This window comes from Vipera ursinii, assembly GCF_947247035.1.
Source record: "Vipera ursinii genome assembly, chromosome: 6".
Taxonomy (NCBI): Eukaryota; Metazoa; Chordata; class Lepidosauria; order Squamata; family Viperidae; genus Vipera; species Vipera ursinii.
In genome coordinates this window covers 5,088,601-5,107,517 of record NC_139515.1, presented here as the reverse complement: position 1 = coordinate 5,107,517, position 18,917 = coordinate 5,088,601, and the positions used below count along the sequence as shown (strand labels likewise).

The following is an 18,917-nucleotide window of genomic DNA, read 5'->3' as shown; positions in this document are numbered from 1 at the left end:
ATAATCCAGTTTTTTTTTATCCTGTCTTTCTGATTATGAGGCATTAAGTATACAAAATAACGAACTGCTAAATTTACCATTAGCTAGCTAAAATATAAAGGGCTGGCTAAAGAGGAGGGCCCTGAGGAATCATGTCGCAAAATTGGAGTGATAGAAGACAAGGTCTTTTCCCTGAAAAAAAAAAGCCCATCTATGTTTTAAGAGACCCAGTTTGGTTTAGTGATTAAGGCACCGGGCTAAAAAGCAAGAGACGGCGAGTTCAAGTCCTGCCTTAGCCTTGAAAGCCAGCTGAGTGACTTTGGCCCAGTCATTTTCTCTCTGCCCACCTCACAGGGTTGTAATTGTAGGGGGAAATAGGAGGAAGGTGCGTTAAGTATGTTTACTGCCTTTGAGTTACTTGCAAAAATAATAAAGGCAGAGTATTAATATATAAGGGACACGGTGGCTCAGTGGGTTAGGACGCTGAGCTTGTCGATCAGAAGGTCGGCAGTTTGGCGGGTCGAATCCCGAGTGCCGCGTAGCAGAGCGAGCGCATGTTACTCGTCCCAGCTTCTGCCAACCTAGCAGTTTGAAAGCCCGTAAAAATGCAAGTAGAAAAATAGGGACCACTCCGGTGGGAAGGTAACAGCGGTCCGTGCGCCTTTGGCGTCTAGTCATGCCGGCCACATGACCACGGAGACGTCCTCGGACAAGCGTTGGCTCTTCGGCTTTGAAACGGAGATGAGCACCGGCCCCTAGAGTTGGAAACAACTAGCACGCATGTGCAGGGGAACCTTTACCTTTTTATTAATATATAAAATTAAGATGCTACTTCTATTCTTCTTAAAATCATATTACACGTACATTTAAATGAATTGTTGATATTCCATCAAGTAAAAAGTGCTGAATCGAAACAAAGGACAACTTTATTCTAATTAATACATTAAATAATGGATTGCTTCAAAGTTCCTTTTTGCTTACTTGATAAGCGGATAAAGACAATTTCCAGAAAAGAAGAAATCACATAAAAAAGGCAAGGCAAAAATCAACGTAACTCCACAGGTTACCTCCTTCAAGTATAGAAGAAGAAAAAAATTAGAGAGAGAAAGTCCTTCCATGACAGGCAACAGATTTTTAAAAAAATTCAGAAAGCATGATGGTGAAAGAAAAATGGTGGGGGGGGGGAGGGACAAGAAAAATAATATTCCAATTATGAAACTTGACACTAAATAAATATTAATGAAAGAAGGAACTGGCCCTGTGGAATGCAATTAAAATTAATTGAAGCAATGGTGCCTGATCAGGATTTACTCCCAAGTCTTTTTAACAAATATCGAAAGGCGCCAAGCCTTTGGCCTCCTGCAAATGTACTTGTAAAAAAAAAAAATATTTAGTATTTCAAGCATAAAGTCTGCACCAGATGAATCTTCCAAGCGATATGTATATATAATGAGGTATGGGAGTTCTGGATGGTTAAAACCTGCTTGCTTTCATTAGTAACAAATCCGGCTTTAGCAAATATTTCCAGCTCTCGCACCCTGTGCTAACAGAAGCAGAGAAAATCAAGAAGGCAGTAATATGGGAATGGGATGGGAAGTTATGGGAATCCATCCAGTCTCTTAGAAAACAACGATCGCAATCACTTAGCTTTCTTTAATTTAAAAAGCTTTCCGTCTCTTGTCTTCGCGCAGCTGGTATTTCAAATCTTTTGGGACCTTCTGGATGATGCAGCATTTGCAGTGTTTCTGAACTGGTCTAAAGCACATGAATTTTTTATCCATGCTGTGATTACTTTCTGATCTAAATTTCTTTGAACGGAAGGATATGCAGAAAAAAACTACCATCTTTTTCATCCTAAACAGGGTGTTTCGTATTTTATTTCTAAAACCTCAGACGCGTAAGCTCTCTTTCTGCGTCGACAGCCTGCTACCTTCCAGCCTTCTAAATTAAATTGGAGATTTAATAAAGAGAAACATGCTAAAAGCTAGGTTAAGTGCAGCAACCCCAAAGCTGCTTTTACCGCTTAGCTAATTTCAGGATTTATTCTCAAGTCGTCCTTCAGCTCAACAGCATGAACTTCCCAATCAAATTTTAATTACATGTTGATTAGAGCAAGGAAAAATAGCTCGAGCATGCATTTTAAGGTTTCTTCTGATCATCTCTGGATCAATTCCTTCCATTTTTAACCATAAGTGTTTCATTAGAAAATACTGTTATGTTTTTGGAACTCAGAATGACAAAGTTGGAAGGGGCCTTGGAGGTCTTCTAATCCAACCCCCTGGTCAGGCAGGAGACCCTATACCATTTCAGACAAATGACTGTCCAGTCTCTTCTTAAAAACCTCCAGTGATGGAGCACACACAACTTCTGGAGGCAGGTGGTTCCACTAGTTAACTGTCCTCACTATTAGGGTTTCTCCTTAATTCCAGGTTGCTTCTCTCCTTGATCAGTTTCCAACCATTGTTTCTTTGTCCTGCCTTCTGGTGCTTTGGAAAATAAGTTGACCCCCCCCCTCTTCTTTGTGTAAAGGTAAAGGTTCCCCCGCACATGCGTGCTAGTTGTTTCCGACTCTAGGGGCCGGTGCTCATCTCCGTTTCAAAGCTGAAGAGCCAGCGCTTCTCCGAGGACGTCTCCGTGGTCATGTGGCCGGCATGACTAGACGCCAAAGGCGCCCGGAACGCTGTTACCTTCCCACCGTAGTGGTCCCTATTTTTCTACTTGCATTTTTATGTGCTTTCGAACTGCTAGGTTGGCAGAAGATGGGACGAGTAACAGGCGCTCACTCTGCTACGCGGCACTCGGGATTCGACCCGCCAAACTGCCGACCTTCTGATCGACAAGCTCAGCGTCCTAACCCACTGAGCCACCGCGTCCCTGTTAGGACATATACCCAGGCTCAAAATCTAAGAGAAATTTTTTTATAAAATGTTTTATAGATGGCATCTGCATCCCAAGAAATTGTCCAACATGTATCCTATTCTACAGTCTAAATGTTGGAGGTGTGGTAGTTTAGAAGCTACCTATTTTCACATGTGGTGGACTTGTAGAAATATAAAAGCTTTTTGGATTAAAATTTGGTGGAACATTCAAAAGATTTTTAAGAGAAAGATAAAGTTTTCCCCGCAATTGTTTCTATTGGGTATTGTTGTAGATTGTAATGTTAAAGAAACTAACTTGATGTTGAACATGATAACGGCAGCACGGTTACTGGTGGGACAATATTGGAAGAAGGATAGTTTGCCCACTGTAGAAGAATGGGTGTTTAAAGTTTCAAATCTAGCAGAAATGTCTAAGATTTCTGCTTATCTGAAGGATCATTCACAGGAAAGATATATTTCAGTTTGGAGGAGATGGATAAATTATATTCAAAACAAATATGGGACTAAAAAGTACCATTTAGCTTATGAGTAGATTTTAGTGGGATATTGTTATTGGTATGTTGTTTGTAGTTATGTTAAAAGAGAGTTAAAGCGCATTATGAATTTGGTTAATTGTATATTATGCATAATTTTTATTTAGAATATGATTATTGTAACTATAATCCTGTATTTAGCTCTGGGAAGTGGGGGGGGGAAGTGGGGGGGTTTGGGGTGGGAGGGATTTGGGGATATATTGTAAAATTTTGTTTTTGTAAAACTCTTTAATAAAAAAAAAGAAAAATAATTAGGACATATTTTTCTAATAGTTAAAATAGTACCAACTGATATTCAAAGAGATATCGATGCTGTTCCAGGACTCATCACTTCGAGAGAACAATTAGTCCTTGGTGAATTGTGAACTTGAAATGCTTGGCTAATTGTACATTCTTAACTAATGCGAACAACTCATTATCCTGTGTTTTTATTTGAGAACAGCTGCATAAACCTCAAAGGTTTAAGGAGCCAGTCAAAGCTACTTACCTGTATTTTGTGCAAGTGGAGTTTTGGCCCGCTGGGCTCTCAGGGCTAAGAGTAACTTGTGGTGAAGCTTGAGCTGAGAGCAGAAAACCCAGCGCTAACACAAGCAGGGCCACAGTAGTGCCTATTAAAAAAAAAAAGCAAATAAACAGCTGCATTGCAGAATACAGAATTCACACATACACAGGCAGTCCTTGACCTACGACCACAATTGAGGCCAACGTTTCTGTTGCTAAGTGAAACATTTGTTAAGTGAGTTTTGCCCCATTTTATGGCCTTCTTTGCCGCTGCTGCTAAGCGCATTGCTGCAGTGATTCAGTTAGTAACGCGGTTGTTAAGTGAATCTGGTTTCCCCCGTTGACTTTGCTTGTCAGAAGGTCGCAAAAGGGGATCAGGTGATTCCCCCGGGACACCGCGACCGTCATAAATATAAGTCAGTTGCCAAGCCTCTGAATTTTGATCACATGACCGTGGGGATGCTGCAGCAGTTGTGAAAAACGGTCATAAGTCACTTCATTTAGGCTGGCTATCTATCTGTCTCTCTGTCTGTCTGTCTATCTATCATCTATCTGTCTGTCTATTTATCATCTATGCCTATCTATCATCTCTGTCTATCAATCATCTATCAGTCTATCTATCATCTATCATCTATCATCTGTCTATCTATCACCTATCATCTCTATCATCTATCTGTGTCTATCATCTATCTGTCTATCATCTCTATCAATCTATCATCTGTCTGTCTATCTATCACTGTCTATCTATCATCTATCATCTGTATCATCTATCAATCCATCTATTATCTATCAATCTATCATCTGTCTATCATCTATCATCTCTGTCTATCATCTATCTGTGTCCATTTATCGTTTCTATCAATCATCTATCATCTGTATCATCTATCAATGCATCTATCATCTATCAATCTATCATCTATCTATCATCTCTATCTATCATGTGTCTATTTATCGTGTCTATCAATCTATCATCTGTCTATCATCTATCATCTCTATCATCTATCTGTGTCTATCATCTGTCTGTCTATGTCTATCAATCTATCATCTGTCTATCATCTATCACTGTGTTTATCACCCGTCTATCCATCAAACTATCATCTATGTCTATCACTCTATCGTGTCTTGTCTGTGTGTCTGTGTATCTATCTATCTGTCTGTCTGTCTGTCTACCTACCTACCTATCTCAGGGGTTCCCAACCAGGTGTGCTGACACCCCCTAGGGGTGCAAAGACAATATTCCAGGGGTTTTTCAAAATTATACTGCATATGCATAAATCATTGCCGTTATTTCAAACTTTTGTAAGGGTTGCAGGAATATATGAGAAGCATTCTAGGGGTGCAGCATTTAGTAAAGGTTGGCAACCACTGATCTATCTAATATCCCGCTTGCATTATTTTTATAAATGCCTTCAGACAGCAAATATATCCAACCACCTTCCTCCTCCTGTCTTTCCCACAACAACCTTGTGAGGTGGGCTGGGCTGAGAGAGAGTGACAGGCCCAAAGTCACCCAGTTGGCTTTCATGGCTAAGGCAGGACTAGAACTCTCCATCTCCTGGTGACTGGCCCAAAGTCACTCAGTTTTCATAGGCTGGACTAGATCTCCTGGTGACTGGCCCAGGGTCACCCAGCTGGGTTTCATGGCTAAGGCAGGACTAGAACTCCCCATCTCCTGGTGACTGGCCCAAAGTCAGTCAGTTTTCATAGGCAGGACTAGAACTCTCCATCTCCTGGTGACTAGCCCAAGGTCACCCCGCGGGCTTTCATGGCCTAGGCAGAACTAGAACTCCCCGTCTCCTGGTGATTGGGCCAAGCTTTCGAACCTGGAGCCTTAAGCACTAGACCAAATCGCGACAGGTCTATTTTCAAGCGCGCTTCCGTTGGTTCCCGTCCATTTTTAGTGGGCGCGGACATACCTGCTAAGCTTCCCAGGGTAAGTTTGCGCCGGCCCACTTTTTCTACCAGCCAGACTCCCACAAGGGTGAAAAGGAAGTTAGTGAAGGCTGTCACGGCAGCAAGCCAGATGGCGAGCCGGTCGTCTCGGACCCCGGACATCTGCATAATGGTTGCACTGTAGTACCTGGAAGACAAACAACCTTACCTGTGAAGTACGTTCACTGATTTGGACAAGGGCGAGGTGACAGATTGGTCTTTTGTTATGGAGAGCGATAGACAAAACGGTCCCTTCTCAGGAACTTCTCAGTGACACGAATATGACAGTCTATCTATCGGATACCTTGATTGGAAAAGACACGATAAATTTGCTCCTTGGAAGGCTATGGACGAATGCCTAAAGTGTATCGCTCGGCATCCGTTGTACTGTATTATTTCAAGCAATTAGTGAGCGTAACACTGGAAATAGATCTTCGGAGAGACAGGAGGAAAAAGGCACAGTGTAGTTGTGCAAAATGTGATTTCTTTCCTTCCCTACATTTAAAGGCATTTCGGAAAACAGCATCCGAATTAAACCGCTCTGAAGTATTCAATAGATCAATGGAATGAGTTCTTACTTAGGTGGCAATAACCACTGAAGTAGGGGGATTCATTGGTTGATTGATTTGTTTATAATTTTTATTTATTTCAAATTTATGGCTATCTATCTTTCCATCCATCCAGGTTTCCATCCACCCATCCACGTTTCTGTCCATCCATCCATCCATGTTTCCATCCATCCTTCCGTTTCCATACACCCATCCACCCATCCATGTTTCCGTCCATCCATCCATGTTTCCATCCATCCATCCATCCATCCATCCATCCATCCATCCATCCATCTATCCATTGTTTCCATCCATCCATCCATCCGTTTCCATCCACCCACCCATCCATCCGTGTTTCCATCTATCTATCCATCCATCCATCCACCGATCCATCCATCGTTTCCATCCACCCATCCATGTTTCCATCCATCCATCGTTTCCATCCATCCATCCATCATTTCCATCCATCCATCCATGTTTCCATCCATCCATCCATCCGTTTCCATATACCCATCCATATTTCCATACACCCATCCATCCATCCATCCATCCATCGTTTCCATCCATCCATCCGTTTCCATATACCCATCCATGTTTCCATACACCCACCCATCCATCCATCCATCCATCCATCCATCCATCCATGTTTCCATCCATCCATCCATCCGTTTCCATATACCCATCCATGTTTCCATACACCCATCCATCCATCCATCCATCCATCCATGTTTCCATCCATCCTTCCGTTTCCATCCACCCACCCATCCATCCGTTTCCATCTATCTATCCATCCATCCATCCACCAATCCATCCATCGTTTCCATCCACCCATCCATGTTTCCATCCATCCATTGTTTCCATCCATCCATCCATGTTTCCATACACCCATCCATGTTTTCATCCATCCATCCATCCATCCGTTTCCATCCATCCTTCCGTTTCCATCCACCCACCCACCCATCCGTGTTTCCATCTATCTATCCATCCATCCATCCATCCATCCATCCATGTTTCCATCCATCCATTCATGTTTCCATACACCCATCCATCCATCCATCCATCCATGTTTCCATCCACCCACCCATCCATCCATCCATCCATCCATCCATCCATCCATCCATGTTTCCATCCATCCTTCCGTTTCCATCCACCCACCCACCCATCCGTGTTTCCATCTATCTATCCATCCATCCATCCATCCATCCATCCATCCATCGTTTCCATCCATCCATCCATCCATCCATGTTTCCATACACCCATCCATCCATCCATCCATCCATCCATCCATGTTTCCATCCACCCATCCATGTTTCCATCCATCCATCCATCCATCAATAATTTTCACTATCTTACATCAGCCATGAAAGTTCTCTTGAAGTCCTGAATATATCCATCCATCCATTTTTTTCATCCATTTTCTCAAATATATCTTTTTGTCACAAGACTGGTTTAAGCCTGCTGTAGTAGTTACCCTGGAAAATAGAAGTTATTCACCCTGGGGGATTATCGTTCACAGATTTAGTATTTCTAGTCGATTAGATAGCTTGTTTGTGGCTATCCAATTACTCAGTACAGTCCAACATGCAACCAGCTTTCAGCCAATAGCATTTCCAAAATGTAAAACGCAAGTAAATGTCTCTATATATGGAAACACAGTCACTATGTTTCATTGTCTCCAATTCTATCCAACCTAATAATATGTTTTGAGTTATTGTTAGCCACGATCAATCCCTGAACAGTTAACCGCTCTACTAAAGATGTTTTCTCTTTTGAGATGCAAAACTAAAAATAACAGATATTACCAACCTATGATGACACTTCAAATTCTTTCCAATGTTTACGTACCATGTTGATTGGATGGCACGCCTTAATAATGGGCTACAGTAAACTAAAGGAAGAGTTTAAAAATAGAGATTGAAAATAGGAAGCAGCACGCCGAATGACATCAGCCAAGTGATCGAGACAATGCTCATGGCATTTGAGGAGTGGTCCAGCACGAGAGGAAAAAAAAACCCCTCTTGCATTTAGAAATATCTCAGGTCAGGGGGTGTCCAACCTTGGCAACTTCAAGATTTGTGAACTTCAACTCCTATAATTCCTCAGTCAGCATGACAGGTAGAAACGATAGACAAAAAATAAATGATAGATGATGGATGGATGGACAGACAGACAGGATAAATACGTAGAGATGATAACAAATATAGATAATAAATGATAGCAAGAGATGATAGATAATATAGATACATTAAATAATAAATGATAATGGATAGATAGATGATAGATAGATAGATAGATAGATAGATAGATAGATAGATAGATAGATAGATAGATAGATGATAGATGGGTGGGTGGGTGGGTGGGTGAGTAGATAGATAGATAGATAGATAGATAGATAGATAGATAGAAGATAGATGGGTGGGTGGGTGAGTAAGATAGATAGATGGATGGATAGATAGATAGATAGATAGATAGATAGATAGATAGATAGATAGATAGATAGAGATAGATAGATAGATAGGGTAGGTAGACAGACAGATAAGGTAGGTAGGTAAATAATAAATATAGGTAGATAATAAATGATAGATCGATAGACAGATGGGTAGATAGATGGTAGATAGATAATAAAAGATAAATAATGGATGGATGGATGGATGGATGGATTTAGCGGATAAATGCAAGCTACCTACGACTATGTAATGTGACTAAATATAAAGGAGAAGAATCAGGAAACAAAATTCAGGACAGACAAGATGGAAAATGCATTATCTAAACAGGCCATGTTCTCCTGGTTCATAGATAAAAGTACGAGAAAACCCTGTTTTTAAGTATGCCTGAGGGGAAAAAATCGATGACGAAGATCCATAATAATAACAGCCAGGATTGAACACAATTGGATTCATCCTCACAGGAGGAGGAAAAAAACAAACCAGCTAAATGAAGGTAGCAGATGAGTGCCGGAGAGACCTCACAAACCAGTGAGAGGCTGAATAGAATAAGCAGTGGGAAGCACCACAGAGACACATTTTTTAACAGGGCCTCCTTTGATGAATGCTTAAGGTCATAATCATTAAAGCTGGGTGAACGAGATTTATAACCTAAACATACAATTTCTTAGTTGTTGATTCTGATTACTCTTTTCTTCCTTGCTTTTATAAAGCATGTTTTTTTCCCCTCCAAGTTGTTCCACGGAGATTTAAAAAAAAAAAAAAAGACGATCTTGTCTGCAGACTCATAAGACTAAGAGATTAAAAAAAGCAAACAGATTTCAGGCACTTATTCCAAAACATTTTCCAAACAACCAGATGACACAGCAGCAGCAGCTACGCAAATCCCCTACTGCATTCAGGAAAAGAGCGCAACAGTAATAATAATAATAATAATAATAATAATAATAATAATAATAATAATAATAATAATAATAATAATAATGATGATGATGATGATGATGATGATGATGATGATGATGATGATGAATGATAATAATAATAAACAACTACCAGAAAATCTATTATCTAAACCAGGGGTCTGCAACTTTGACAACTTTTAAGACTTGTGGACTTCAACTCCCAGAATTCCTCAGCCAGCATAGCTAGGAAGAAAAATATCATTCCAAATCAGTGTATTTTTCTAACAAAACAAAACAAAACAAAACAAAACAAAAGCAAAAAAATCAAACCACCCTACTGTATTGTATACTACAATCTATTTCTAGGTATCTTACTCATATAACCGGAATTGCATTCTTCCTTCCGTATGTGTACTTTTCACAAAAAAAAAAATCAAGCAAGAAATCTGCTAAAAGAAATCTTGAAAGAAAAATAAATAAATAAATCTTTAAGGACAAACACACCCAAACAGTGAATAAAACAAATCGATTCTAAAGTAGTCAGGAGGAAAGAAATGTTACAAATTCCAGATGGCTAGAAGTTTATACAGATAGTCCTCGACTTACGACAATTTGTTGTAACCCCTGTGCAGCTACTCCCGGATTGACAACCATTCATTTAGCCACGGTGGCATCGAAAAAGGGGCCTTATGACCATTTTTCATGACTGCTGCCACATCAATGTAACTTACAACCATTTTTCACACACACACACACACACACACACACACACACACACACACACACACCATTCCCACGGTCACGTGATCAAATGTCAGACACTTGGCAACTGACTCTTATTTATGACGTCTCAGTGTCCAGGGGGGGTCACGTGATCCCTTTTGTGATCTTCTGTCAAGCCAAGTCAACGGGGGGGGGGGGGGGGAAGCCAGAATAACTCAATAACCGTGTTATTAACTTAACAGCTGCAATGATCCACTTAACAACGGTGGCAAAAAAGGTCGTAAAATGGGGCAAAATTCACTTAAGAAATATCTCGCTTAGCAACAGAAATTTTGGGCTCAATTGTGGCCGTAAGTCGAGGACTACCTGTATTGCTCTCGTTTAATACCAGACAAGGCAAAGAGCAACTTGTTCAAAAGTGCATTATATCAGCATTATATCAGCCGGTACGGGGATACAGCAAAAGGCTATATATATATAGCCTTTTTATATATATATATATATATATATATATATATATATATATATATATATATATATATATATATATATATATATATATATATATATATATATATATATATAATTTTATTTATTTATTTTAATTCCATTTATATCCCGCCCTTCTCCGAAGACTCAGGGCGGCTTACAAGCTTAGCAGTAGCCTTCATTCTATGTATATGCCTGCTTATTAGGGCTTTCACACACACCAAGCGGCATTATTACAAAGTCAGCTTAATTGCCCCCAACAATCTGGGTCCTCATTTTACCTACCTCGGAAGGATGGAAGGCTGAGTCAACCTTGAGCCTGGTGGGATGCGAACCTGCACTAATTGCAGGCAGCTGGTGTTACTTAAGGAGGCATTAGCCCACTGTTCCACCAATATATATCATATTTCAGCTTCTTCTGCTATCTGCCGGCAACTGATGATAGCATTTGATTTCACCTGGTTCATCTGGTTTGATAAATGTTTCCTGGCAATTTATGATTCAACAATTACCAATAATTAACTTTGGACAGAATTTGATAAACGTGATAAAAACGACGGACAAATAAACGAACAGCAAAAGAGATTGTGAATGGAGACTATACGGAGAACTTTGAGATAAGGAAAGGCACAAGGCAAGGATGTCCACTATCTCTGCTGTTACTCATTTTCACTTTGGAAGTTTTGAACAGCCGTATTAGACAAGATACAGAAATTAAAGGATGAGAAACAAAAGGTGAACTATATAAATCACAAGCATTTGCTAATAATTTGGTGTTTATTTTAGATTAGAAGAACCGTTGGAGATGATTCCTAAACTATTGGGAAAGATAGAACAGTATGGAGAAACGGCAGGACTGGAAATAAATAGAGAAAAAAACTAAAGTAATCGTTTAAAAACCTTACAGATAAGCCCCCCCCCCAACAAATGTCAGAAAAGACAAAATTGCAGATAGTTAAAAAGGTTAAATATCTGGGGATACAGTTATTTCAGCTTCTTCTCCTGCTAACTGATGATAGCGTTTGATTTCATCTGGTTGCCTTGGTAATAACTAATGTTACGAATCCAGTTATTACCATATTTGTGCATGTATCAGATGCTATTTTTTCCTGCAAACACCCCGTTCAAAAATCAGGTGCGTCTTAATACAGGGAAAAATAATGACAACCTCCGCAGCCCCGGGCATGCCTGTGTGGGTTGTCATGCTGCCTGGTGCAGGGGTCAAGCCCCTGCAGGCTTGCCACTAACGGGAGTGGACAAGATCGTCGGGCTGGCCAAACTTGCGGAGCGCCGAACAGCTGATCAGCGCGGGAAAACCCGCACGCCAGAGCGCCTTACACAAGGGTGCCTCTTATAAGACAGAAAAATACGGTACTTTCTCTGCCCAAATTTAAAATCTATTAAGTAGGGAGGGGGAAAAAAAGCTACGTGGGGGAGAGAACTACTTCGTTCTCGTAGGCAGCTTTGGGAACGATCAAACAGGATAAGACAGAGAGGGTCGTTTACGTGGGTTTTTTTTTTTGTAAGTTAAGTTGGAAGCTTGTCCTGCGGAACAGAACGCACGCCTTGCGCGTTAATGAGTCGCCGCGTCTATTACCTCGGCAATAGGCCAGCAGGTCTCCTGCTTAGTGGCTTTCTTCGCCTTTATTTTGAGAATGTGAAAACAGGTTTTTTACGGGTGAGAAAAGCGGCAGGTCTGGATAGCCAAACTCCCATTAGAGCACGACACGAATCCATCACCCACAAAGATAAAAAGAAGCAGGCAGCCTTAATGGAAAAGGTCTATCTCAGATCGGCGTTGAGTCACCTGGCTGTTATTTTATTCTCTGAATTTTAACCAGCGGAACAGCTTTGCCTTCGGAAATCGTGGGCGCTCCATCAACTGGAGGGTTTTTAAGAAGAGACAGGAGAGACCCTTGTCTGAAATGGTGTATAGGTTCTCCTGCTTCAGCAGGGGGCTGGACTAGAAGGCCTCCAAGGTCCCTCCCAGCTCTATTCTGATTGATTCACCTGGCTTATCCTAAAAAAAAAAACATTGGGGGAAAAAGTGGAAAATTTATGTTCCATCGTTAAAGGAGGACTTACTTCAATTCCCCACTCTCCACATTCTATTCTATTCTATTCTAGTCTAGTCTAAATTTCTATTCTACTCTATTCTATTCCATTCCATATTTTCTATTCTATTCTATTCTATTCTATTCTAGTCTAGTCTATTTGTATTCTACTCCATTCTATTCCATTCCATATTTTCTATTCTATTCTATTCTATTCTAATTCTATTCTATTCTAATGCTATTCTATTCTTATTCTACTCCATTCTATTCCATTCCATATTTTCTATTCTATTCTATTTGTATTCTACTCCATTCTATTCCATTCCATATTTTCTATTTTATTTGTATTCTACTCCATTCTATTCCATTCCATATTTTCTATTCTATTCTATTCTATTCTATTCTATTCTATTCTATTCTATTCTATTCTATTCTATTATTTGTATTCTACTCCATTCTATTCCATTCCATATTTTCTATTCTATTCTATTCTATTCTATTCTATTCTATTCGTATTCTACTCCATTCTATTCCATTCCATATTTTCTATTCTTCTATTCTATTCTATTCTATTCTATTCTATTCTATTCTATTCTATTCTATTCTATTTGTATTCTACTCCATTCTATTCCATTCCATATTTTCTATTCTATTCTATTCTATTCTATTCTATTCTATTCTATTATTCTATTCTATTCTATTCTATTCTATTCTATTCTATTATTCTATTCTATTCTATTCTATTCTATTCTATTCTATTATTCTATTCTATTCTATTCTATTCTATTCTATTCTATTATTCTATTCTATTCTATTCTATTCTATTCTATTCTATTTGTATTCTACTCCATTCTATTCCATTCCATATTTTCTATTCTATTCTATTCTATTCTATTCTATTCTATTCTATTCTATTCTATTCTATTATTCTATTCTATTCTATTCTATTCTATTATTCTATTCTATTCTATTCTATTATTCTATTCTATTCTATTCTATTCTATTCTATTCTATTCTATTCTATTCTATCCTATCCTATCCTATTCTATTATTCTATTCTATTCTATTCTATTCTATTCTATTCTATTCTATTATTCTATTCTATTCTATTCTATTATTCTATTCTATTCTATTCTATTATTCTATTCTATTCTATTCTATTCTATTCTATTCTATTCTATTCTATTCTATTCTATTCTATTCTATTCTATTCTATTCCATTCTATTCTATTCTATTCTATTCTATTCTATTCTATTCTATTCTATTCTATTCTATTCACTTTCTATATTTCTATTCTATTCTATTCTATTCTATTCTATTCTATTCTATTCTATTCTATTCTATTCTATTCTATTCTATTCTATTCTATTCTATTCTATTCTATTCTATTCTATTCTATTCTATTCCAATTCCATTCCATTCCATTCCATTCCATTGGGTTGGGTTGGGAAGGGGAGGTGGGTTGGGAGAGGTTGTTTTGTTAAAGATAAAATGTACTGAAAAACTTTTCAATTAAAAAAAAATTACAGGTAGTCCTTGACTTACAGATTCGTTTAGTGACCAATGTTACGACAGCGCTGAAAAAAGTGACGTGATTTTTTCACACTGACGACTGCTGTAGTAGTATCCCTGGGGGTCATGTGATCAAAATTCAGGTGCTTGGTAATTGGCTCTTATTTGTGACGGTTGCAGCGTCCCGGGTTCCTGTGATCCCATTTTACGACCTTCTGACGAGCCAAGTCAACAGGGGGAAGCCAGATTCCCTTAACAACTGTGTTGCTAACTTAACAACTGCGGCGATTCATTTGGCAAACTGTGGCAAGGAAGCTCGTAAAATGGGGCAAAACTCACTTAACAAATGCCTCACTTGCCAACCAGGTGTTTTGAGCTGAATGGCGGTCGTAAGTCGAGAACTCCCGGGTAAGAATTCCTTCACAGCAAAAGGAATTCAACCCCAAAGAGACAGACAGACAAAAAACAACCGTGTTCCTAATGTAACAACTGCGGCGATTCACTTGCCACGAATGTGGGAAGGGAAGTTGTAAAATGGGACAAAACTCACTCAACAACCTAAATTCTCGCTTAGCAACCTAAATTCTGGGCTCAACAGTGGACGTAAGTCGAGGATAGGCACCTTGTGTTGTTGCAACCTGTCGTTTCTCAGAATCGTTTTGGGTGAAAGCTGAAGATGTCAGTGTATAAAGGAATTTTACACAATAAAATAATCGATCCCAAAGCAGTGGTCAGGTAAGAAATGTCCCAATTCCTGATGGCTAGAGGTTTATACATCTGTACATGACTCACCTGTACGGGTAGTCCTCGACTTATGACCACAACTGAACCCCAAATTTCTGTTGCTAAGTGAGATGTGAATTTTACGACCTTTTTTTGCCGTTAACTGAATCACGTGATCTCGGGACACTGCGACCGTCACGAATGTGAGCCAGTGGACAAGCATCCAAATTTAGGTCATGTGACCGTGGGGATGCTGCAACGGTTGTTAAGTGTGAAAAATGGTCCAAAGTCACTTCTTTCAGTGATGTTCTGCACCGCTTGCCTTTTATTATTATTATTATTATTATTATTATTATTATTATTATTATTATTATTATTATTATTTATTACTATTACTATTATTATTATTATTATTATTATTATTATTATTATTATTATTATTATTATTATTATTATTATTACTATTACTTATTCTGGTCCTTCTCAGAAACCCAACCATTTCTCCTAAAGTTTGCTTCCATTTCTTCCATTTCTCCTGAACCTTTATAGTTTTCTTCAAAGGATGTGGAGTGTTACAGAAATGAATATATTAGAGAAATGGTGAAATTATGAACAGGCGTCACGATTTCCCTAAATCTGGAGAGGGGGAAAAAAAAGAGAAAAAGATCACGACACCGACATTCAATTCACCAGTTGGGACAGCCATTCATCTGGGAATGGGGTAGTGTAGGGGTAGGCAACCTCAGCTCTTTTATGACTCATGGACTTCAACTCCCAGAATTCCTGAGTCAGCTATGCTGACTCAGGAATTCTGGGAGTTGAAGTCCATGAGTCATAAAAGAGCGCTGACTCAGGAATTCTGGGAGTTGAAGTCCATGAGTCATAAAAGAGCGCTGACTCAGGAATTCTGGGAGTTGAAGTCCATGAGTCATAAAAGAGCGCTGACTCAGGAATTCTGGGAGTTGAAGTCCATGAGTCATAAAAGAGCGCTGACTCAGGAATTCTGGGAGTTGAAGTCCATGAGTCATAAAAGAGCGCTGACTCAGGAATTCTGGGAGTTGAAGTCCATGAGTCATAAAAGAGCGCTGACTCAGGAATTCTGGGAGTTGAAGTCCATGAGTCATAGAAGAGCCGAGGTTGCCTACCCCTGGAGTAGTGTTTCCTGCATGAGGAAGGGGGTTGGACTAGAAGACCTCCAAGGTCCCTTCCGACTCTGTTATTCCGTTATTCTCATTTGCAAGAGGCCCAGCTGTTGCCGCAGAAAGCTGGGAAAGAACATTTTTTGTTAAGGTAAAAGGCACATCTGGCCTTGGGCTTTACATTATGTTGCATTAATGTAGAAACATTAATGCTCATTCACGTTCAGACCTTTTTCCTTCCCTGCTGGCTATGAACGCCTTCAACCGATCTGGAACAAAGGTTGAAAAGGTTGAAGCCAAAGCAAAGAGTCATACGCACATTATACTGAAAGGCTAATTAATTTTACGTTTCGGTACTTTGCACTGTGAAACCGTTTTAACCATGGTTTTTTTTTCGTCTCGTAAACTGACAATAAGCTTTTTTAAAAAGTTGAATGATACATACATGACTGTATTAATACCTGCCAGCTGCTGGAACATTTGCAAACCACAACCCACGATCAATTGTCTTCGAGTTGGTGGATAGCTCAGCATTCTGTAGATCACCGGCCCAACTTCAAAAGAAAGAAAGAAAAAAAGTTTTAATTCATTTAGGGGTTTTCGCCCTGGATCTCCTGCATATAATTCTTTTGATAGCATGCATCCTTAGCATAGGTAGTCCTTGACTTATGATCATAACTGAGCTCAAAATTTCCATTGCTAAGGGAGACAGTTGTTAAGTGAACCATTGCAGCTGTTAAATTAATAACGTATTTGTTAAATCAATCTGACTTCCCCGTTGACTTTGCTCGTCGGAAGGGCGCAAAAGGGACGCTGCAACCATCACAAATATGCCGAGCGTTTGCCGAAACAGTCTCGTGAAAAAAACCTGTCACTATTCTTCAGTGCTGTCGTAACTTTGAGCGGTCGCTAAATGACCACATTGTAAGTCGAGAGCTACCTGTATATCCATACATCTGTATATCTATACATAGATATAGAGGCAGTCCTATACAATCATGATACATATTATTTTATATAAATAATAACACAAAATAATAAATAAAATAAAATAAAATAACCACCAAGCTTTCTCAAGGAATGTTTTGCTCACAACAATGTACTTTGGAAAAAGATTTTTGTTGTTGTTGTGTATCCATACATCTGTATATCTATACGTAGATATATAGGCAGTGCCATATAATCACGATACATATTATTTTATATAGATAATAATACAAAATAATAAATAAAATAAAATAAAAATATAACCGCCAAGCTTTCTCAAGGAATGTTTTGCTCACAACAATGTACTTTGCAAAAAGTACAGAGCCTTGGTGGAGCAGTGGGCTAATGCCTCCTTAAGTAACACCAGCTGCCTGCAATTAGTGCAGGTTCGAGTCCCACCAGGCTCAAGGTTGACTCAGCCTTCCATCCTTCCGAGGTAGGTAAAATGAGGACCCAGATTGTTGGGGGCAATTAAGCTGACTTTGTAATAATGCCACTTGGGGGGGGCAAAAGCCCTAATAAGCAGGCATATACATAGAATGAAGGCTATTTCTAAGCACATTGATTTGTGCTTTAGATTGTAAGCCGCCCTGAGTCTTCGGAGAAGGGCGGGATATAAATGGGATTAAAAAAAAAGACTTTTTTGGTTGTTGTTTTGCAGAGGACTATTAATGCTTTGGAAGTTTGTATATTTTTAAAGGAACCGGGTCATCGTATCTTTTTAAAGTAGGCGGATTGTCAGGTCCCCAAATCCTTATTGTTTTCCCAGCATATGTGCTCGTTTGGGGCCTGCCATTCTGCTGTGTGGTGTGGTGTGGTGTGGTGTGGTGTGGTGTGTGTGTGTGTGTGTGTGTAATAAGTACTTTCGCTTGGGATAACTTTTGCTTTCTACTTTTCGCTTTCTCCTGCCTCTCCACTCGAGAAAGGAACGTATTCCCCCTTATCGGGGAGACGGTTACGGAGAAGCGAAACTGGAGAAGACCTTGAGATGGGCGCCAAGCGTGCCAGTTGCCCGCACATCGTTTGCCGCCTGTGGATCGGCTGGATTTCAAATGGACATTACGACTGTGGTGGGAAGAGGAATATTGCTGGTTTAAACTTACACCGTTCAAGCGGGACTTTCCCCAGATTTCCTTGCTGTCACTTTTGGAGACAATGCCTGTTTTAATAAGAATTCTGCTTTCATGAGTGGCTCAGCCGAGGTGGGTCCTTGCAAGGACAGCATCTTGTGTTCCAAAATGTTTATTCTCTTAAAGCTGTGTTGCTATGAAGCATAACGCCTTGGATACTGACTTCGGCATGAAAGCACTCTGCAGAGGACAGCAGAGCCTTTGATGTTATTACTCAGTTTATTACGAGAGTCTTTATAGCATTTGCCCTCACTGTTCTTCTGGTTACACTAGAAAACCTCCAGACATTTCGCTCCGGGTAAATTCATCACAACTCTTGGCGCTGCTGGTGGGAAAAGCCACATCTTTAATTTTCATTCCTTCTGCAGTGAAATTCCAGGAAATCTTCCAGTTAGCAATACTGTTATATTCTTACTACAGGTGGACTTCGACTTACAACAG

At 39.5% G+C, this 18,917-nt stretch overlaps 1 protein-coding gene across 2 annotated transcripts in view; it reads right to left on the bottom strand.

The window, feature by feature from the left end:
- Positions 1–18,917, bottom strand: part of SLC2A13 (solute carrier family 2 member 13) — a 96,082-nt gene that overhangs the window by 38,498 nt on the left and 38,667 nt on the right. For both annotated transcript variants that reach the window (XM_083366287.1, XM_083366288.1), the window contains exons 4-6: positions 16,805–16,913; positions 5,809–5,972; positions 3,879–3,999 (exon numbers count right to left, since the gene is read on the bottom strand). In XM_083366287.1, the coding sequence (XP_083222413.1) occupies positions 3,879–3,999; positions 5,809–5,972; positions 16,805–16,913 (394 nt within the window). The remainder of the gene's footprint in view (positions 1–3,878; positions 4,000–5,808; positions 5,973–16,804; positions 16,914–18,917) is intronic.